The sequence below is a fragment of the Priapulus caudatus genome, unplaced genomic scaffold (assembly GCF_000485595.1).
Source record: "Priapulus caudatus unplaced genomic scaffold, Priapulus_caudatus-5.0.1 Scaffold427, whole genome shotgun sequence".
Classification (NCBI taxonomy): domain Eukaryota; kingdom Metazoa; phylum Priapulida; class Priapulimorpha; order Priapulimorphida; family Priapulidae; genus Priapulus; species Priapulus caudatus.
Window position 1 is genome coordinate 169,932 of NW_014577488.1, and position 22,707 is coordinate 192,638.

Here is a 22,707-nt window from a genome sequence, read left to right on the forward strand (position 1 = left end):
TTTCTCTCTTTTCTCTCTCTCTCTCTCTCTCTCTCTCTCTCTCTCTCTCTCTCTCTCTCTCTCTCTCTCTCTCTCTCTCTGTCTCTCTCTCTCTCTCTCTCTCTCTCTCTCTCTCTTCTCTCTCTCTCTCTCTCTCTCTCTCTCTCTCTCTCTCTCTCTCTCTCTCTCTCTCTCTCTCTCTCTCTCGCCCTTTCTCGTTCTTTGTTAGTTCATGGTTTTCATTCATACCTTCATCATTGCGGCAATTGATATTGACGGATGGCTGCTCAGAGAGAAAGCTGGCCAGTTCACGATGTCCCTTCAGGAAGGCCGCTGCAAACGGTGTCAACTGCAACACACGATTTAGTGTTGAGGTTTACAAATGAGTGCAAAGTCTTGCAGTTCCCCAATACATGCAAGCCCCCACAAACACGCACATACCCATGTGCACGCACACACGCACGCACGCACACACACACACACACACTTACACACGCACACGCACACGCACACGCACACGCACACGCACACGCACACGCACACGCACACACACACGCACCCCAATAACACCCACCGACCCTAACCCCCACCCCACTCACCTTCCACGCGTTCTCGGCGCTGATATTGGCGCCGGCGCGGATGAGCAGCTGCAGGCAGTCGTACCAGCTGTAGCCGGCCGCGTAGTGAGCGCACGTGTTGCCCGATGAGTCGGCGTTGTTCGGCGACGCGCCGGCATTCAGCAGCAGCGAGGTGACGTGCGCGTGTCCGTTCATCACCGCGTGCATCACGGGCGTCCGCTTCAGCTTATCTGCAGAGCAGCGCAAGAAACAGAGAATGTTGGTTACGACTCGTGCACACGCGCATAGGTTACGGCCTTATGTCCCACAAGGGGGACCAAGAGGATAAGTAAGGTAAGTACACGCAGGCACGCAGGCACGTGTACTTCATCACTGCGTGCATCACGGGCCGTCAGCTTCAGCTTATCTGCAGCAGAGCAGAGAATGGGGAACAGTGACAGCGTCGGTTACGACTCGCGCATACGCATACCCTCTGAAGCACATACGTTCACCAACACGCACGCACGCATGTACGCACGCACGCATACACTCTGAAGCACGTACGTTCACCAACACGCACGCATACACTGAGTACAAACATTCACCCACACTCAAGCACACATACACTCAAGCACAAACATGCTGCAGATTCTCCTCCTCCTCCTCCTCGACCTCCTGCTTCTCCTCTTCCTCCTCCTCCTCTTCCACCTCCACCTCTTCCTCCTCCTCCTCCTCCTCCTCCTCCTGCCACTACTGCAAACAACCCTACTACCACATAAGCGCCGCCCACGCACCTTTCTTCTCGATGATGGCTCCCTGCTCGATGAGGTACTTGACAAGCTCATAGTGACCCTGCGCGCAGGCGATCATGAGCGGAGTCGCCCGGTTGGCCGAGGGTCCAGCAGGCTGCTCCACGTCGGCGCCGTAGCGCAGCAGCACCTTCACCGTGCTCTGTAACATAGTGAAGAGCGACGCTGACGATGCAGGACGACTCAAGCAAACCCGAGCATTGTTAGGTGGGCGCGTTAGCAGTCCGTTATGCGAACCGGCATTTCTATACCAGAACGGGTACGGATCTGAAAAGACTGGACGAGCCCGCAGTGAACTTGCATATGACACGCTAATAAGCACAACGCTGACGGCGAGAAAAGCCGAGCACCATTAGGCGCACGCGTTAGTAGTCCGTTATGCGAACCGGCATTTCTATACCAAAACGGGTACGGATCTTAATAAATTGGCCAAGCGCTGTGAATTTGCGATTGTCCTATGTGCGAACACGATAATGTATCAATGTAATATATATAATGTAAAAACTCTAAGACAAAGGAGCTGAAACTAAACAAAAAAGTAGAGATCAAAGTGAAAGTCAGAGTAAAGATCGGAGTAAATGTCAGAGTGAAGATCATAGAACAAGTGCCGCAGAGCGACAGCGCTCACCTGACGGCAGGTGTTCTGATGCTAAACTCACTGGCAAACGAATGAAGAGCACCCTCCCATCACCGCGTTTGCGCTCAGAGCATATATCTAGGATACTACTAATACAGATCTAAAATCTATGATAGCTAGGCTTTGCTATACCGGTAGTACAGTAATAAAGATACAGCTGTGTAACTTTAATGACTTCGCTATATTAACATGTTATCGTGGATATGCATCGAGCGCGAGCGTAGTGGTGGTGGTGGGGGGAGAGTGGGGGGAGGGGGCGGGTGGAAGGGGCTCTAATAGCAAAAGCAGTTGCCGCGAGATGGCGCGTGCAAGTGTCATCAATAATCAAAGATGGCATCACCCTTCGTGCGTGATAACCTCACTCCATTGAGTTGCTGAAATCCAAGTATATTCAGGCAGGCAAGAATTTTGCTCAGCTGTGAGTTAACACATCTGCATTGTAGGTTGCCAGGCAATAATTATGATTAGAATAGTGCCAGTTCACCCCCATGCATGCGTAATGGGCTGCCCCCATGTTTTTGCCTACACACGCGAGCATTCAGGGTTCATTACAGTGTGCTATTACAAGGTGCTACTCAGGGTGCTAATACAGACTGCTTTAGAAAATAATATGATTTAAGGAGCGTAAACCTTGTTCAACAAACATTTGCCTTTGCAATTGAACTGTGCAACTGTAGCCTCACATCCACAATGGCAAAAGCAGTTCAGTCCTTTGTTAACAGTCAACAAATCCATGTTTAACCCTCCTCTTGAGGGTCAAAAGATTATCCGACACTTACTCTTCGCATGTCAGCAGAAAGTACATTTCATGGTTCTCTCAATAAAGCCATAAAAATGCTAGGTCACTGCTGAAACAAAAGTTTTTCAATCGCTCCGTCAGACCATGTCCTCAGAAAATGTTCTAAAATCTTCCCTGTGCCCCATTGACCTTTGACCTGTGACCTCCAATTTCGGCACAGTGATGGCTTTTCCTACCATGATGCTATACACCGACTATCACGAGCCTAGGTCGAGCCGTTTAGATTTGTGCCGCAATTCTGCATTTCCTCCCTATACCTTAAGTTAAGGAGGGAATGTTCCCCCTTCTTTTACACCTCTTGACCTTTGACCTTTGACCCCCAGCTTCGACATCCCAACTCGTTTTGACGATCCCCCCCAACGTCCCGAATATCGTGACCGTACGTCGAGCGGTTAAGATTTGTGCCCAACTGCTAACGGACGGACGCACGCACGGACGGACGATCATGCGATTCTACAAGCTGCATCTGACTATGTCAGATGAGCTAAAAAGCCAGAGTAAAGTTAGGAGCAAAGGTCGAACTAAGTTTATGTCTAAAGGTTGCAATGAAGAAGCCGATCGAGTTCCATTTCGATGGACATGCCCTCTCCAACGTACCAGGTGACCCTTCAAGCAGGCGACATGCAGTGCTGTGAACTTTCTCCTGTCAGCTTGGTTGACTCCCGCTAGACCGTGACCCGTCCCTTCGGATGTACTCGACTGATCTGGGAAGAGGATCATAAAAAATCACAACCCAGAACGGTGATACAAATCACATCATTAAGCACGATCACGTCAGTCTTACTGTGAAGTCTGTCATATGTCTTCTAAGAACGGCAAGTGGGAATGTACAGATTTCCCGCTGCTCGGCTTGTACTGAGATTGAATTTTCCTCGAAAATACCCAACTTAACTATTCAGGTCACTGCATGAGCAGCAAGCGACGCCACTGGCTGCAGAGCAAACAAGTGGTGCCACACGTTTCCCGACATGTGCCACCATTGCTGCTTCTGAATTATTATTAATATTATTCTTTTATTTATTTATATTGCGCTTATTTATTTAATTATATTACATAAAATGATCAAAAGCGCAGCACATCGATATCATCAATGCACTGTGGCACTTGTTCATAGACATATTGCACCAGCTGCCTCCCAACATGCGGTCTCACCTACTTCAAGACACGTGCCTCCACGCGTGTCGCTGCTGACAAAACCGCGTAAAAGTCGCGGGGATGACGCGTACCTGACTTTGCTTTCTTCAGCAGCAGCTCGACGTTGTGAGTGCGGCCGAAGTAGGCAGCCACCATCAGGGGGCTACGCTGCTGGCTGTCCACCTCGAACGGGCTCACGTTCCTGCATGCAAAAAACCGGATGAAAAGATCACGATCTCGCGGCTTACCACACGCAATCTCCTACCAAACTGCCACCGCGGCATCCATTTGCATTCACGTAGCTATTGAAACTTGGACGAACCACATTATCCAGTCACACTCCAGGACACCAGAGCAAATATTGATTATCGAGGGAAATAACAGGCTTGCGACAGTTAGCAACAACAGAATGTTGTCTTGCGAGCCACAGAAACATTTATCGACATAAAATACATGCTAATAAATATTTTTATGGATCAAATGCACTGATATTATCTTCTCAACACCACTAAAATACATAATAGACAACTATCCACTAAAAACGTCCATAGGTAAAAAGTTGAATATTACGTAGAATTTCGCAAATAGAAGCAATGGGTAGTGATGAGCAATGAAGTACCTAGTAACACCTAAACGTAAAGAAACTGGGCCCACGTTTACACACGCAGTTACAGGTCACAAACTGGTGCCCCTATGTAGACGATAACGACACCACTTTGTGACCCAGAACTTAACTATCGACTGTCGTGTGGGCCACAGACTGGTCAGGTAGGCCTCGGACTGGTCGTGTGGGCCGCGGACTGGCCGTGTGGGCTGCGGACCGGTCGCGTGGGCCGCTGACCGGCCGCGTGGGCCGCGGACTGGCCGTGTGGGCTGCGGACCGGTCGCGTGGGCCGCTGACCGGCCGCGGACCGGCCGCGTGGGCAACGGACCGGTCGTGTCACGCTCCACCAGCGACGCAGTACACAACTTGCCTTGCCAGCAGCAGCTCTAGGGGCCCCTTGCCCTCGCAGGCCGCGGCGTAGTGGACAGGCCGGCGATGGTACTTGTCAGCGAGGTTCAGATTCGACTGAACAGACAGCAGCTTTGCAAGATACTTGGGGTTCGGGTTGATGCAGGCACAGTGGATCGGGGTGACCTGCGAATGCACGTTTATTAAACGAAGAACATGACTAATAACACAGTATAATAACTGACACCTCGCGTCGTTTATAGAAGTGCACAACCTTACCACTAAATTCATATTAGTTCGTCCAATTTCAATGTTGGTAATTGATAAAAAGCTCAATTGAAAAAAATTTCTTTTAGGTTCCCGAGTGTCTGGTACGTCGATAACAATTGTAAAATCAAAACGATATCGCGTAACTTTACAGCAGTAATCAGCAACAGCCTCTGATCTCCCGACAATAACAATCCTGTTGTTTCAAATATTCCATCGGTTACAAACAACTTAAACAGTTTAAACAGTCGCTTCTCAACTCACCCCAGCATTGTCAATAGGTTTCTTCTTAATCGAGACAGCGCGGAATGTTTTCAAATCCTTCTGGTCATTTATCAGAACCTGCAACAGAAACAAGACATGGGTCAGCCTACGAATATATCACGCGAATAACCTGCACCAATCATACCTAGTACGAATAAGAGTGATCACCATTAATAACAACACGAATCTAATAATTCACCATCAAACTACCATAATAACCACCATTAATAACCATAATCATCATATAATTCATTATGATTCACCAATAATAATAACTCGTCGCGACACGACAGCACGCGGACAAATGAAGATTTGACGACGCGACGCGCGGCAACGAAAACACAACGACCCCCTCCCCATAAACAAGCGTGACGACTGCATCGCACACGCGTCGACCACACGAGGCAGTACATCATATACCCGTGCTTCTTAAACTGGTGAATGGTTCACCCAAGGGTGAACGAAATTATTTTGCAGTGCATGAATCAAACTAGACCAAAAACATGAAGAAATTTAGTCGTTGGTGAATGAAACTTTGTCGTGAAGACTCGCGGGGCAAACGACACCGAAATAGTTTACAAAGCACTGCAGCCGCCTAGACGACCGCAGCCGACCCCCCCCCCCCACACCACCACCCACACACACACACACACCACCACCCACGCGCGCTAGACGCAGCGTGAAACCTGCCTCCTTGTGCAGCTCGTTGAAGCCGTATCCTCCCATCTTGTCCACCATCATCTCCATGAGCTTGCTCGCGACGCGTCTGTTTCCGGCGCTTATAGCCTCGTGCACGTTGTTGCACGCCATCCTCATCTGAAAACGTCATCAGCATCGTTCGTCAACAATTGTCAACAATTGCCACAATGCTGGCACACCGTCTATCGCAGTACCGCGCGAATGCACGCCCGTAGGTCCTGCACCATGCATCTTAAAATTAGGCGAATGGTGAATATAACAACATCGCTCGTCAGATATCGAATATTTGTTTTCTCAGTAATTTTTCCCCCGTTGTCCTAACACATGTAACATGTCGCAGTAAATCGTTGGCACACAGGATATAACGTGTAAAATTTATCAACACTGAACTAACTAAAATCTTTTCATAGGAAATATCACATACATGTTTAATTGGTAACGATCGTTGGCAGACTTGCAATGCTCGATTGACCTTGCTTCAATTTGCTGCAGTTTACAGCCACTAAGGCATACACTGATACCTATCTACCCCCCAACGCAAAATCGAATCCACACGCATGCCCGTGACGGGGAAAGGAAGTGCTTCAGCATCTTATTACTAATACGTTTATCGTCATGGTTACGCTGCAGACGACAACCACCCTTACCGCATTCTGACCCGATCCCGCGATGAGATGTTCAACTGTTTCCCACGATACACCGGGCTGCTTCAGTGCAAAGCGAATGTAGGTGTCGCCGGTTGTTCGATCAGGCCCAGTCAAGTCCTATGAACAAGGTCACAGGCTACTACATAACAAATCGCTCACGTACCACGTATCGAAACTCAAAACGCAAACTGCCTTCAAAATCGTCGCCCGCATTGACGATAAAAGAACGAGACTGGTGTCACGTTATCTTATGGATAATGACGCAATGCTGGTCCACATGCTACCATGACTAGCATACCAAAGATTTATTGTTATACCAGCTAGTAGCTAAGTACTACTACGTAGATTTAATTTCCCATCTTTGATGCATTACAGTGTTTACAGTCATGCTCGATTAGAATTCGCACGTGTCTTTGGCATGCAACTATTTAGAAGAAAATCGATAACATCCACGGGCAAGATAGGCGTACACAAACACGAAAACTGCAAAAAGTCCCGATCGTACCTTGGTTAATGCATTATTCCCTTCCTTGCCACCTCTACTCATCACTATAGGTCGTGTCGCGTGGCCCAGCATGTAGTGACTGCCCCTGAAACACGGCAACAGGGCATTAGCTTCAAAAGTCTGTATCAATTAATGTGATTAGCTCCGTCAATGTGCCATTGTGCACGCTCCATATGACGTTTAATTCATGTTTATGTTCAATTACGTGTTAACGTCATAAATCGCTGCTACTTGTCTGCCTCTGATACTGGAATCATACTGTATCATACAAGAACGTGGCGACTGCACGACGCACATGGAATGCAACGCGCGAAATGCAATGCGCGGAATGCACCACGTGGAATGCACCAAGTGGAATGCACCACGTGGAATGCATCGCCGTCTCTGCACCAAAGACTACGGCCAACATTTGCATCTTAATCGTTAAGTTCGTCAGCATCCTTACTTGCCCGGCTCCTGTGTCTTCAGGAGGCTTGGCGTTGGCTTCACGCGTTTCTTCGGATCTTTGAGGTCTTGCAGCAGAATGGTGATGGCTTCTTTGTTGTTGGCAAGGATCGCATAGTGCAACGCGTTGTACTTGATGTCGATCGATCGACTCACTCTCATCTATAAACAGCCAACAAGTCCATGGTAATGGAAGAACGGAGGTAATGACCACCAAGCTTTTACAACAACATAAATAGAGTGAATGACAAACAAATAATACTGTAAAAAAAATTCATACAGTGATGTTAATGTTAACAATACAAATAATAATAAGAATGGGAATCCTCTCCATATACGGCATATCTCGGATTAACATTGACATCAATAATACAAATAATAATATGAATGAGAATCCATGTACGGCATATTGCAGATTAATCGAGCGATGCTTGAGGAGTCTAGTTACCGGAAACTGCGCAGAGCTTACGGGCAAAACTGTACTTACGCTACACACGGACTTTGTATCGTCGACCATCTTCCGCAAGGCCTTCGTGTCCTTGACAAGAACAGCTCTTATGGCCAACTTACTGTAGGAGGACACTGAGAACGGCATTGTCGGCGTAGTACTGAAACATAATCGTGTCATAATTATGCCAAACGTCGGCCATTTTCTGCGCCGGTGCAAATCGACACCACCGATATGCGCAGCGGCAACGAGAGGTCCACGTGTGAGAACTACGCTAGTGTCACTCCGCGGTTTACATTAAAAAGTATTAGTTACCCCTCTCACAGTCTCAGAAAAATGCTATTAGCATTAGGGTGTCGGTTTTTCGTTAGGCAACGATGTGTATTTGCTGATTAAACCCCCCGAGTGTATACTATTATCAAGCTTTTGGTCATTTTCGAAAGGTGAGGGTAGTCTTTGTGTAAAACTGAATTCTGAGGTCGGGGTTCGAGGCCTGTCCAAAGCCCAAAATATTTATTACTTCGTGTGCTCTGGATAAATGTTGAGTCTTATGTTGAGGAAAATGTTTCAAATAATAAGAATTGCCTAAAATAAATCTAGAAAATCTAGACAACGTATTTTTATGAAAAATATTATGAGATATAACACCTGAAAACACAGTAATAATTTACCACACATTTACATAGCAAAAAAAAACAAGTTAAGAATACCATGAACGAATCTTTCAGTTCTGGTTCAGTTCAGTTCTGGCAAAACTACTCACGTGGCTTCAAACATGGGGTCGGTGTCATAAACAGGGACTTTTGGGTTAGTCTGTAGTCGCTGGTTTGGATGGGTGACCTTCCTTCCCTTCACTTCTGTCTTTACCGCCTTTGCTTGCTGCAGTGGTGGCGGCTGCTTAACTGTTATATGTTAAAGACATACTAGTAACACACAACTTATCAAACTCTAAGAAACTATTTATCTTTTTAACAGCATCAACTAAAAAACTATGATAGGCTATACCTACTGGTAGTACAGTAGTAAAGATACAGCTGTGTAACTTTAATGACTTCGCTATATTAACATGTTATCAAGGATATGCGTCGAGCGCGAGCATGGTGGTGGTGGTGGGGGAGGGTAGGGGAGGGTGGGGGAAGGGGCGGGGGGGAGGGGGTGGGAGAGACGGGGAGGGGGAGGGTGGGGGAGGGGGCTCTAATAGCAAAAGCAGTTCAGTCCTTTGTTAACAGTCAACAAATCCATGTTTAACCCTCCTCTTGAGGGTCAAAAAGTTATCCGACACTTACTCTTCGCATGTCAGCGGAAAGTACATTTCATGGTCCTTTCAATAAAGCCATAGAAATGGTAGGTCACCGCTGAAACAAAAAAGTTTTCCAATCGCTCCGTCAGACCATGTCCTCAGAAAATGTCTAAAATCTGCCCTATGCCCCATTGACCTTTGACCTGTGACCTCCAATTTCGGCACAGTGATGGCTTTTCCTACCATGATGCTATACACCGACTATCACGAGCCTAGGTCGAGCCGTTTAGATTTGTGCCGCAAATTCTGCATTTCCTCCCTATACCTTAAGTTAAGGAGGGAATATTCCGTTCTTTTACACCTCTTGACCTTTGACCCCCAGCTTCGACATCCCCACTCGTTTTCGGATTACCCCACCACGCTCCCAATATCGTGACCGTACGTCGAGCGGTTAAGATTTGTGCCCAACTGTTGACGGACGCACGGACAATCATGCGATTCCACAAGCTGCATCTCACTATATCAGATGAGTTAAAAATTTACCTGCTAACTATGAATGCAAACGGGACAACAGGTTTTTTGTTGCATTTTCATGCACAAAGTTATGTTAAGAATGTATACAAGTCAGAAAAAAGAAAAACATGTGCCTTGCATGTACACCGTATGTTTAAAAAAATGTAGACCCTATATGTGTGTAGTCATCTTATTTGTAACTATTATGATTTCCATTTACCTGGTTTCTTTATTTCAGTCACAGCTGGTTTCTTCACCTTAGTGGACACCACTTTGGTCTTTTGTCGTCCCGGTTTTCCTAGACATGGCAAACACGGAAAACAATTAAAATTGCTGCACATGAAAAACACCTATCATCCATGTAAGAGCTATCTATGTAAACAGCCATTGTGTTGAGGAGAGAGGGAGAGAGAGTGGGAGAGAAATGTAAAAAGAATGCAAGCGAGAAGGGAGGGAGAGTAGAGGGTGAATGGAAGAGACCAAGGGAAAGAGGAAAAACAAGACATAAGCAGCAATTCCTGAACTCCGGAACAACACACAAACAGAACTGCATGCCCATTGAAATTAAATTTTCTTTCACTGCAGTGTTCATATTTACTGGCTGCAGTGTTGACTGCACTGCATTATTATTATTATTAAATCGTTATTGCATGTAATTTAAATACAAATACATGTGTTGAAGGCGTTTCGTTCTCTCATCATCCAGACTCTATACTTTAGACTTTATGATTACATTCTTTCTGAAGCTACAAAACTGCAACGACTACTACTCACTGCCTGGCTTCACCATGACTACTTCCTTCTTCTGTCCAGGAGTCTTTACGCCTCTGAACGGCTGCTTCGCTGGCTTCCTCTTCGGCCGCTCTTCCTCTGATTCCCCCGACTCCTCTTCTGATTCCTCGTCTTCTTCGTCCGACTCCTCGTCAGCCTCGTCTTCTTCTTCCTCCTCCTCCTCCTCCACTTTGTGTTTCTTTCGCTTCCGGGACTTAATTGGGATCGTGCCATCTTGCATTGCTTTGAACTCTGTGGTGGACAAGAATTACAACATTCAGGTTGGCAAGAAAGATTATCACAGAATACGAACGTGTTCATCGTAACTAGCCTCTTCTATCGCCTTTCATACACATCCACAGTCACTGTCAAGGTATTTCTGATTGGCCAAGAACTTCCGTTGACTTTAATAAAAATGTATGTGATCTCAATTAGAACCACCGTGACACAGGTTGCAAAAGATACAAACATGATACGTCACTTTAGCGCCAACGTATAGCTACCTCTGGAAAGAAGACAGTACACTACAGCAAACATCGAACACTTTCGATCACGAATGCTAGGCGTACGATAATAAACTGTAGAAATGGAAGTCTACACAAAAAATTGTTATTCGTTCTAGAAGAAGAAGAAGACTAGAAGGAGAAGAGCTATACCTGCTAGCTCAGCATCGCCCAGCTGCCCATTCTCCAGCTTAATGGCACGCTGCAGGATCAACTCGATTCGATCTTTCTCCGAGTTGGGCAGCTTGAAAGTCTGACGTGCGACTCTGTCAACCTGCAGACCAAATCCCCCCACACTGATTACTATTAGCAGATAGAAATTACTTATTGTAATCCAAGACTGCATCAGACCACACGAAACATGGTGGCTTGCGTGGCATATGAAGATTGAATTATAAAATGAATTATTATTTATTTAATTTGAAGATTGGTTTATTAAGTTACCACTAGGTAGTTACAATCCATCCCGCAATTCAAATGTAAAAGAAATACACAAGTGTTAAACGAAATTAACTAAATCCTGAGGTAAAATCCCCTTTCTATGCACAGACATCCATAGAAGCCTAACCTAATTTAAGTAAGGACATTATCTTAGAATAGCAAGGCAAGTAATTACTAAAACAGAAATACAGTCTCACAGTTGCAATAAATAATATGCAACTGTTACTTATTTTTGCACATGGCACAGCGAAGTCAGATAGACCACTCACCTTAACATTTGTTAAGACTGTCTCTTGGTCAACCTGGTCGGGATAGGCAACCTTGTATATGTTGGGCGTCTGTTCCAAGCTTAACCATGCCATCTTGAACTTACGCGTTGTCTTGTATACGTTTTGCCCCGTCTGACACAGGTAGAAGCTTCCTACACGCACAACAAGAACATTTTTATGAATGAATCACGGCATATTATCGACGACACATTTTGTGACACTCAACAAGCTCAGCTGAAGTCGTCATGAGCGCATTTGAGAGAAGAGCCAGTCCACTCAACACAAACCTCACTGCCCCAAAGCTATAGGCATATGACACCAAATGCAACTGATGTCTGATCACGACTAGTGATATGATGGCGATTCTGACCGATCCCCATCACTAGTACACAGACCATGCAGCTGCCCACGTGCCCTCTCTCCACCATAACATCTAAACGCAGGAGATGTATATAAATCATATCACGATTAACTTTTTAGGTAAGCTGCTAAAAAATGCACGTACCCTTAAATCGTAAGTGCTAAATCAATCAGAGTAAGTGAGTATTTAAAAATATGAGCGAGTGGTACGGAAACAAACTCTTCCGTTAATAGCGTACCTCTATAACGCCGACATCATTTTTAGAAGCAGAAAATCGCGGATTCACAGTGGAAAGAACTCGTCGCTAAATTTTGAAGATGAGGGTATTTTAAAGTCGCTCCTCCAAAAATTAATTAACATTTACCACAACAGCCGCCCAATTTTTAACCCCCAAAATGCACCTTTTTCGTTGCGAACTGCGACGATCTTTCCCTTGGCATAGTAGAGCACTTTCTCCTCGGGCGGTTCGTGCTTGATGGGCGTGTGTTTCGGCGATTCCATCGGTACTTGGAAGGGCACGTGCGGCACACGCAGGCGTTTTGTCGACCTGCCCGGCGGTGTCTCGGCATCCCCCTCCACCGACCGCTTCTCTCCCTGAAAGACACGCAGTGTTGCGTGCAGTGTGCAGAGTCTTGTTTGCCATAGCCCAAACACAACTTTCGTTCTTGTTCTTACCATGGGAGTATTCATTACATTAATCAAACGAGATAGACATCATGGTGGCTGTGCACTACTGTTTAAATTTGTTATTTCTCGTATTTGCCCTAACGATTTTTTTATTTTCTGCATCGATGATCGTACGGATACTTACCGGTATCGCTTGTGCAACAGCAAATGTCTAGAGTAAGGCAAACATGTCACACAACACTCGTACATCGTTACATCTACTTATATATGCAATAACTGCAATTTCGATTAAACTTGGAATTCACTGTTGAAGTCACATGGTACTTACGTCTTGCTAGATTTGGATTAGGAACAGCTTATAGAATGGTAACTGTCTCTGCAATTTTTAATACTATCTTCTATCTTTTCACAAAATCAGATGCACTTTTGTCATAATTACATATACATATATGTGTAGCACCGCTTACAAGTGAACCATCCGGACAAACAAAAATTTGGCTGTGTTATTACATATCTAACTGGTATTTTATATCTTATTACAGCACAAATTATTTATAAGTTGGTGTAATTAGTGACATATTTCTTAGCAGATAAGAACATACTACTACGTGTTTTTATTTTGTACATATATTTGATAATTAATAAATTCAAGGTACTACATAAACTTGTACGAATTCCTATCCTTCTTTACTGTGCGCATGAATATGTCCACAGACTTGTTCTTGCAATCTATTATCACACTTTCAGTCAACGAGAGCCAGGTGTTATGCTCAGAGACACATAATAGTATTACGGGCAACGTACCGGATCTCTAACTTATGGGTACATGTTCTGGTTAGCAACGTTACACCGATGTAAATGGCTTTCGCAACCAGATTTTCGGAATACAACATCACATCACAGACGCCACCAACAAATTTGTCAGGCGGAATTGCCCAACTAACCTTTCTACGAGTCGAAGGAGACGCTTTCTGCCTTCCAGCTTTTGGCGAAATCTTCGCACTAACCGGCGAGGTCTTTGCAGCTACAGGAGCTTTCGCTTTAGCCCCCTTCGCACCGGCATTTCGGATCGGGGAAGCACGAGCGGCTGGCGCGCTCTTCTGAGCAATTGGTTTCGTACCGTTGTTGGTGGGTGCATTGCTGTTTAACACAGCGGCCTCCATGATGCAAACACACACTCAGTTCCTTGCTTGCTTTTTGCTGTGTATACCTGCAACATGAGCAGATACTAGTAAAAGATCACATGGCTTTTATGGTGCAACAGTTAGCTTGAGTAATAGGTCTTCCACTGTAAAAATTCCAGAAGAATATATTCTGCAGGAATGGTAATGCCTATAGCATGCATGATATTAAACCGACCAGGCTCTCCGACTGTTACACGGCGGAGGAGCCTGACACCCTTCCATACGAAATGCCTGGTAGCTTGAAAACAAACTCCGAATTTCGTAAAATTTCGTAAATAAAACAATGTATTACTACATTTGACCTCACCTGTTACATGTTTGCAACTATCGCATCACTTCTTAATTAATATTTACCTCAAAATACACGTTAAAATAAGAGAATTTCGAACAGCTATAGTATTTGAACGTTGTAAAATGCCATACTGGATGTTCTTATGTCTCTTTTTGTATTGTTTGTACTTGTATTTTTTGCTACGTATGATGGGATATCTATGGGAAAATGGTGGCGTTTTTTGAGTTTTATCTTATCAATTTATAAATAATTACTCGCTGACACGTAAATACATGCTCAGTGATAGCGCACATATAATAAATCGAGGCGTGGAAGTACAGAGAAGCGGTAAAAATCATAAAAAGTTAGATATTTTTACGTTTAATAGCAGCGCATGTCATGTCAAACAATATTCTATTGCGTCGGCTTGTGACCCTCTCGCCAACGTAGTGTTAAGCGAGAAGGGAACTTGTGGCTAGCATGATGTAGGTATTTGTTTTGGATGAACAACATTTTTACAAGTGTATCATGTTGGAGTTATTATGTGTATTAGTGTGTGTTTGTGCACCCATGTGATGCGTTTGTGTACATGTTCTCATAAGTACCTGTGTCTGGGTGTCCATGCATATGTGCATGGACTTAATTAATGTTACTATACACTATATATGCATGCATGCACATTACATTTATTGATGCATATTTGTATATGTATTATGTGCACATAAGTGTATCCATGCATGTGCATGTGACCAAGTGCACCACTGAGTGTACATGCATTCAAATGAATGTGTGTGTACCGGATTGAAAGCATGCGATGAGCCTACTGTCCTGATGTCAGATAACAATTCATTTATATTTTATTTTAAAGTGTAAATAAAGATACTCATTGTCACGCAATGTGTGTTCTTAGATGCATACACGCGTGCGAATAATGGCAGATTGTATTGCTCATTCTTTTTGTCTTAAAACATTACAAATAATATTTAATCATATGAAAATTTAATATGAAGTCTACTCCACGGCCACGGTCCAAAATACGACATCACTGTGGGTGAGCGTCCATCATCCATCATTCCATGGCATTGTTGCTGTACACATGGAAAGCACAAACAACTTTCGTTTCACGAGTTTAGTGGCATAAAGAATCGTGTCATAAAGCTACATTTTAACGCAGATAATCTGCTTAAAGGCAATGTAATCAGAACTTAAATTGAGGTATCAGTAAACTTACAGCAAGATATTGTTGATAAAAGCGCTAATTCTTTACCGGTGTAATGGCTGCCATTTGCAAACACAAGGCATCTTTTATTTATTCAAGTGGCGTTCCTCCCGGACACATAACATAACCTAATATTTACTAAATCTCTTTATACGCTGATAACAGCGGTTTAAATTTTGCGACCTCCTTAAAATTGCACGTAAATTCACAAATAACAAGTTTCTAAGCCTATTGCACTGTAACCATATTTTTCTATCTGTTTCACCGATTCCTGTAATTTTCGAGGGGGTGGTGACAAAACCTGTATTTTTTATGTAAATTAGCACTTCTATTTTTCTAACGATTATTTATCGCTATAATCGTAATATCGTCGTGTATGCATTTTTATAAACACTCAAATGTTATCTAATAAAATCTTTACTTTGTCAAATTCACTTTGCCAGCCAGCGTTTATATGAATTTGTCCCCAACTCGTACTGATCAAGAAAGAGCTTGTACAAGTAGCAACAAACAAAGCCAAAGCAAAGGCATTTGTACCGACACATTTCATATATTTTTATATTTATAAATTATTACATTGCGTAAACAAAAACTTCACGTACTGGGCTTAGTATAAACTATAATTAATATACTACTACTACTACTACTACTACTACTACTACTACTACTAATCATAGAATATATGATTCAATGAGACGACCAAGTCGTGCCAACCATCTATTTTGACGATATGGCACATGAATCATGATATCATATGGATAAAGGATTTTTATCAAGTCATATAGGTTTGTTACATAAGTATAACGACAAATAACGTGCGTATGTGTAAATATAAAATAATGACGCACGCCGTTTTTTACTTGTTGTACAGTATGCGCCACTTGGCATAAACATCATAAACAGAGAAGTGTACTGCCATTGTCGCCACTGTCGCTTATGTGCGCGGCGATCGCCCGTTGTTTTGTTGTGGTATGATCGGGAAACTGTTATAGGTTATTTATATCTTGCTCTCATGTTGTAGTCTTTCCAAAATCACGTGAGAATGTCCTAGGAGTAAGCACACGCAATGAGGGCGAGTTTGAAATTCCTTGACAATTATGTACGTGATTTAGGATATGTTTGGGATTGTTAACGTTGTGTAGGGGCCTAATGTTCCCGTACGTGTCGCTGTGTCGTGTCTGTGTACATTTTGTCGGTGTCTTCTGCACTGTGCACGTTAGTCGTTACGCTTGATACATTGTACAGTGTTAGCGACAAGTTAGTGTATCTGCATATAACAAACTAGCTGGCTATATAGATATGCAGTTGATGTTTCATTTACTAGTTTGCGCCAAAGCACAATGCCAGCCGACCTCTATGTCTATGAACACAAACTTCACAACTTGATGTGACAAAGGCTGGTCACTGCCAGGGTTTAGTTACGTCGTGAAGGGATGTCATCGGTTTTCAATCGTAATGTTTATCGTGGAAGCTGAATTGTGTATTTACAACGCAACTGGTAGTCTGGTAGTGGAGCGAAGTACTGCACAGATAGAGCTAATTAACGTAGCTAATTTCGTACTACCATGCAATAATGACAATTTCATGTTCTGCAGTGGCAAGGCCAAGCGAATCCTCGGTCATAGGTAGACACAGGTAATCGTTGAATATTACCGAGTCAATTCACAGGTATGTACATCGGTAATAGTTTAGCAATTACATTTACACTACTAGTAGTATAAGTAATAATGGTAATTATATTGTTAAAAAAATAATTGCAACTGTAAATAAGTGCCTAGTTAAATACAGAGATTGTGCTTTTATCCAGGTGAGCAGAACATCACAAAATGGCAGACGGGACCGGATCGCAGACGAGTCCCGGCGCGGAGAACTCGCACCACAAGTACCTGTACCTGACCGTCGACCCGCAGAGCGGTGCCGGGAAGCTTACCGCGTCGGGGAAACCCAACGGAGCGGCGGCAGCAGCGGCGGCGGCGGCGCACGCCTGCGACCAACCCGCCGAGCACATCTGCTACAAGTGCGGCGTCGCGTTCCTGACGCGCGACAGCCTGCAGACGCACGTCGACGCACACGCCACATACGAGTCGATGCGCTACAGCTGCGGCATGTGCCTCAGCCAGCTGCCGTCGCTGCAGACAATGATCGAGCACACCAAGGTCGTCGTGTGCACGCAGTGCAACATGGCGTATCCGTGTGTGCGGCACGCGCGCGCACACATGAAGTGCCACCCGGCGCGCGGGCCGCGCGTCTCCATACCGCGCGTCAACTCAACGGTGCCGACGCCCGCGCCAACGCCGCCGCTGGCGCCACCTGCGCAGATGCTGCAGAGCGCGCCGGCGGTGTCGTCGAGTCGGATCATCTCGATCACGCCACGGTCGACCGTCGTCGGCGAGCAGGCGGGCATGGTGGCGCCACTAAACTTGCAGACTAGGAGCGCCGCGTACGGGCGTCCGACCTCTAGTCAACCTCAGGTATTTCTCTCCCTTCTGCCCCCACGAGACGTGGGCTGACTCGCCATATAGAGATACGCTGTCTCTATATCAAGCGTTTTTCCGCAGTTCGCGACACATCACAAAATACACAAAACTTTAAAAAAAAACGCACCATTTTTTCACACGTAAAATGGCCATTGTTTCTATCATTTTAACGACAACTGTTTGTGTATTGCTTATGGAGGGGGACTGGGGTGGTTGTTTTTGTGTTTTATTATGGTATAAAATGGTACAGGTAACCCTAAACCTGTAAATTTGCCACCCTATTGGTGACCAAGTGCTCACTGTATGTTATCGAAGCTGACTTTTTTGTGAATATTTCCTGCATGACATGAAAGTATAAAATCTATGCTTTTATTTTTAGCATTCAACAGTAGAGTATAGCTTTTTAGTGTGTTCTTCACTGTATGATGTAAGTATTGGAAATAACTCGGCCGGTCATGATTTTCGTAAAATGTTGATTTCTACTATTCAACCTATAGAAAATTATCCCCATCCTGCTCAATAATTACCAGTCCTAGACTGTGGGAGGGGGCTGCCATTTCCATCGCCGATTTCTCACGATACGCGACATGTTTACAACGCACGCACGATGCTTCCAGGTCGTCGCTACCGACTCCCTTCCCGTTGCCGAGGTGATGATCACCGTGAAGCCAGACCCTGATGCGCCGACGTCAGCCTCCCACGTTGCCGACGGCAGCCCAGACGGCGGGCCGACGGGCGAGGATGGCGACGACGGCGACGCACATGGCAAGCCGCACCGCTGCAACAACTGCGGCATCTCGTACAAGCACGCGAACCACCTCAGCAACCACATGAAGACGCACACGCAGGACCTGCCCTACAAATGCCACGTAGGTGATGCATCGGGGATGAGGGGGGATGTAGCTAGGCAGGGCTGATGAAGTGTGGGTGAAGGTGTAGGGATAGGTGGGTGAGGTGTAGGTGGGGGTGTAGGTAGGGATGCTAGCCGACAATTGTTATTTACTTTTGGGTGGTTTAGTTTTACATTATTATAAGTTATTTAAAGTAATGGTGCAAGATGTTTCCTCGTCATGCGAAGAAGAGAAAGAATGAATTCAAGTCATCATTGTTTATCGATCGCTTCACTCAAAAATATGCAGCCTAAGGCTAAGGCTCACTAACCATTGGTAATTTTACTCGTCTGCAATTAAATCTATTTGTCCAGTTATTGAATCTAATACGGTCCTGCTCTTACCACTGTATCGCTGATTTTCATACCCCGTGCGCAGATATGCGGTCTGGGATTCGTCGTGAACTTCAAGTACCAGCGGCACATGCAAAAGTTTCATAGCGGCGAGACGATGCACGATCGGCCCTTCAAGTGCGACGTGTGCGGCTCGGGCTTCAAGCAGCGTAATCACCTTGTGCAGCACAACAGGTGAGCATCGGCTGTTCTTTCTCAACGTAGTGCCAGCATTGTAACAGGCCTCCATGTCTGGACTAGACCCTGAGATAATATAGTAATATATATATTATTGTATTATATTATGCGGTATATAGTGCATTATCCATAGCACTGCAAGCGATCTGCGCAAATTTATTGTGATGTGGCAGCTCCCCCGACTTCCTGCTCTAGCTCTGCGGAATTAACTCTGCCTGCCGACCTATAGGCTGCCGTGTTTCTAAATTATATTCGAGAAGTGTTGCATGGTCGTGTGTAGAGGCCCCGCCAGCTAAAGCACTACAGTAAGTGATTATGATGCTAGTGGTAATAGAGAGGATAATCATGCATTTGTATGTGCAGAACCCATACCGGAGAGAAACCCTATAAGTGCGGAGTCTGCGGAACAGCATTTGCGCTCCTGGGCAATCTCAACTACCACATGCGTATCCATGGAAACCTGAAGCCATACAACTGCGATGTCTGCTGCCAGTCATTCCGCTCCTCCACGCATTTGAAGCACCACTTCTCACGCATCCACAAAGGCATCGTTAATCGCAACTATTCGAAAACTAGTCAAGGTACTGACGTGCTTACTCTACTACCTCACATCCTGTTTTTAGTCCAGCTTGGACCTGCATGTATGCGCGTAGCATGTGTTGTATGTAGATTTAATGGTTTGTTTAGCAGTTTTGGTCAGGGCCATGGCCTGTGGGGCAAAGGGGGCAGTATGATCAATCTAAATAATGCTAAACTCAATAGAATGAAAAATAAAAAGAACAAAAATATCCCTTCAGCCAAATTCTATCTTACATGTGGTTTATTTCTTAAATTTCTTAAACTGATTTCATGAAAGTCGATTGATAAAGAAGTAATTAAAACGATCAACATTACAGAGTAGCTGAAAATCAGCCAGAGAAGTTGTCTTGATGCTACTAAGTAACCCATGTGGAAATGCGGCAAAAACAAATTAATTCGAACCCTCGATAAAATATGATCCCCTGAATCATTCTGCCCGATTCCCACGTTGATTCGTCATGTAGCGTCTCGTGTGTCTCGCGCAGGTGCCTCACAGCCGGCCGACATCGCTCTCTTCCCGACGAATCTCGTGAACCCGCTCGAAGGAAACCCGATCGACGCCAACGACAGCTCGGAGGATGCTGCCGAGCCGTCTGGTCGCCACGGCGACGGCGACGACGAGCTCATGGAGGCAGAGCACGACGACGAGGATAGCAAGATTCTGCAGGAGATCCTGCGCGAGGGCGAGGTGCCGGATATAGCTGGCTCGGTGTAGCACGCGCGTGAGAGGTAGCGTGCATGTGGGAGTTATTGTCTAGCACAATGTGACGCTCACGTGGGAGGGACTGTCCAGTTTGGTGTAGTGCACACGTAGGAGGCATGACCAATATGATGTGACACACACGTGGGAGGTACTGTCCATTTCGATGTAGTGCACACGTGGGAGGTACTGACCAGCACGATGTGATGCGCACGTGGGGGCACTGACCATCACAATGTGACACACACGTGTGAGGCAATGTCCAGTTAAATCTGACACGCACATTGGAGGTACTGTTCAGCACGATGTGACACGCACATTGGAGGTACTGTCCAGCACGATGTGACGCGCACGTGGGAGGTAATGACCAGCACGATGTGACACGCACGTGGGAGGTAATGACCAGCACGATGTGACACTCACGTGGGAGGTACTGACCAGCACGATGTGACACGCACGTGGGAGGTACTATCCAGCACGATGTGACACGCACGTGGGAGGTACTCTTCAGCACGATGTGACACACACGTGGGAGGCACTGACCAGTTAAATCTGACACGCACATTGGAGGTACTGTTCAGCACGATGTGACGCGCACGTGGGAGGTACTATCCAGCACGATGTGACGCGCACGTGGGAGGCACTGTCCAGCACGATGTGACGCGCACGTGGGAGGCACTGTCCAGCACGATGTGACACGCACGTGGGAGGTACTGACCAGCACGATGTGACGCGCACGTGGGAGGTACTGACCAGCACGATGTGACACTCGCGTGGGAGGTACTATCCAGCATGGTGTGACGTCGCGTGGGAGGAATGTGTACTCGTTGGTGCAATCTAATGCATATAGGGAAGATGCTGTCGCTATGTAGCGCGAATGGAATGTCATAGTGTGGCGTGAGCTAACGTGGAAGGTACCACTGCGACGTAGCGATCACGTGCAAGGTTCTGTCACTAAACAGCGTGCAAGTAGTGAGTGCTGATGCAGTCTACTGTGCACATGGGGTAATCCTGGATCTAACTTGTCGACCGTAATATACGTGTGCGAAGTGCATAGCCAAGTTTACTTGCGAATCCAACGAACACACAAATCTGTTATCATAATGCGTATGCTTGAATATTATGTATGATCTATATGAATTGTGTATAATATATACACTAGATTTATATATATTTTTGAATGTTAAAACAAGATCGACTAAATATGTAGTTCAGTCAGTACAGTCGCACATGTCAGTTTGTGAGCTTGTGAGTTTGTGAGCAGATTTGAATGGATGTATGTTTTTGCGAACTAACACGTTCGCTGTGTGTTGCATGTTAGGGCAAACATACACTCTGAGTCTCCACCCACACACGTTTCAATACGATTCAAATACGTTTACCTACCTGTATGTGAAACCCGCCAGGTAGTTTCCTAGCATGTTTCGTATGTTTGGAATAGATAGCAAACATGTTTGCCTAGTGAAACGCGGTTTGGGTGCCGTGTGTTTTAGTAAATTATCAAAGGATTATTAGTTCGATATGTTGCATTTTAGTGATGCGTGTAGAGTTGTACCGACAGTCATTTCATATTGTCATACACCACCAAATGTATATATTTATTAATGTTTATCTTTAAATCTCAGTAAAATGTGGACATGTAAATTCAGTAGCACTTTATTGTGTAAGTGATTGTTTTATGTTTTATGTTTTGTGTTAAGGTTGGATGGAAGAATCCTTTTGTATCATCGCGTTTTTAAAAGGTTTAAATAGGCTGATTTGACTGTATATCTGAACACATAATCAAGTATTCTGTATAAAGCTGCGCCAGTGCTGAGTAGCATAATAAAGCACGAGGTCAATAAAGTAAGTAGGTTGATTTATGTCTAGTAGCGTACCGGTATTCATGTTATTATATATATGTATGTATATGGATATAATGGTACATGTGATTTAGATCTTTGTTAGATGTCATTGTTTTGTGGATTAATAATAATGTCGTGCCAACCGAA

General features: G+C 45.1%; 2 protein-coding genes across 10 annotated transcripts in view; one reads left to right on the forward strand and one right to left on the reverse strand.

Moving 5' to 3' along the window:
* Positions 1-16,449, reverse strand: part of LOC106810290 (tankyrase-like protein) — a 41,753-nt gene extending 25,304 nt beyond the window's left edge. Inside the window, exons 1-20 of one of the 4 annotated variants that reach the window (XM_014813590.1) lie at positions 16,389-16,449; positions 13,811-14,076; positions 12,641-12,833; positions 11,879-12,030; positions 11,322-11,442; positions 10,669-10,917; positions 10,115-10,192; positions 8,905-9,043; positions 8,181-8,301; positions 7,695-7,855; positions 7,250-7,334; positions 6,745-6,861; positions 6,089-6,214; positions 5,399-5,476; positions 4,890-5,053; positions 4,008-4,117; positions 3,379-3,485; positions 1,331-1,487; positions 579-787; positions 229-328 (exon numbers count right to left, since the gene is read on the reverse strand). In XM_014813590.1, the coding sequence (XP_014669076.1) occupies positions 229-328; positions 579-787; positions 1,331-1,487; positions 3,379-3,485; positions 4,008-4,117; positions 4,890-5,053; positions 5,399-5,476; positions 6,089-6,214; positions 6,745-6,861; positions 7,250-7,334; positions 7,695-7,855; positions 8,181-8,301; positions 8,905-9,043; positions 10,115-10,192; positions 10,669-10,917; positions 11,322-11,442; positions 11,879-12,030; positions 12,641-12,833; positions 13,811-14,029 (2,686 nt within the window). In that variant the 5' untranslated portion in view covers positions 14,030-14,076; positions 16,389-16,449. Of the gene's footprint in view, positions 1-228; positions 329-578; positions 788-1,330; positions 1,488-3,378; positions 3,486-4,007; positions 4,118-4,889; positions 5,054-5,398; positions 5,477-6,088; positions 6,215-6,744; positions 6,862-7,249; positions 7,335-7,694; positions 7,856-8,180; positions 8,302-8,904; positions 9,044-10,114; positions 10,193-10,668; positions 10,918-11,321; positions 11,443-11,878; positions 12,031-12,640; positions 12,834-13,810; positions 14,077-15,552; positions 15,942-15,961; positions 16,042-16,388 lie in introns of those variants that run through there. The other 3 variants (XM_014813591.1, XM_014813592.1, XM_014813589.1) reach the window with 3 other exon arrangements.
* On the forward strand, positions 16,247-22,707 carry LOC106810291 (zinc finger protein 226-like). Of its 6 annotated transcripts, XR_001393990.1 has the most exons (8): positions 16,490-16,639; positions 17,136-17,208; positions 17,348-18,011; positions 18,635-18,886; positions 19,286-19,434; positions 19,801-20,018; positions 20,502-21,216; positions 21,287-22,707. XR_001393990.1 is itself a non-coding variant. In XM_014813595.1 (7 exons), the coding sequence occupies exons 3-7, from the start codon at positions 17,367-17,369 to the stop codon at positions 20,729-20,731; spliced, it is 1,494 nt and encodes a 497-aa protein (XP_014669081.1). In that variant the 5' UTR covers positions 16,247-16,325; positions 17,136-17,208; positions 17,348-17,366; the 3' UTR covers positions 20,732-22,707. The 6 variants fall into 6 exon arrangements, 5 of the variants coding, with proteins under 5 accessions (XP_014669081.1, XP_014669079.1, XP_014669083.1 ...); XM_014813595.1 differs by lacking the exon at positions 16,490-16,639 and adding an exon at positions 16,247-16,325 and having other exon boundaries at positions 20,502-22,707; XM_014813593.1 differs by having other exon boundaries at positions 20,502-22,707.

Bases quoted from the DNA above. Each gene is read 5' to 3' on its own strand.
- LOC106810291 (XM_014813595.1), top strand. From the start codon at position 17,367: ATGGCAGACGGGACCGGATCGCAGACGAGTCCCGGCGCGGAGAACTCG. The intron at 18,887-19,285 runs GTAGGTGATGCA...CCCCGTGCGCAG, and splicing joins ACCTGCCCTACAAATGCCAC to ATATGCGGTCTGGGATTCGT. The intron at 19,435-19,800 runs GTGAGCATCGGC...TTGTATGTGCAG, and splicing joins CACCTTGTGCAGCACAACAG to AACCCATACCGGAGAGAAAC.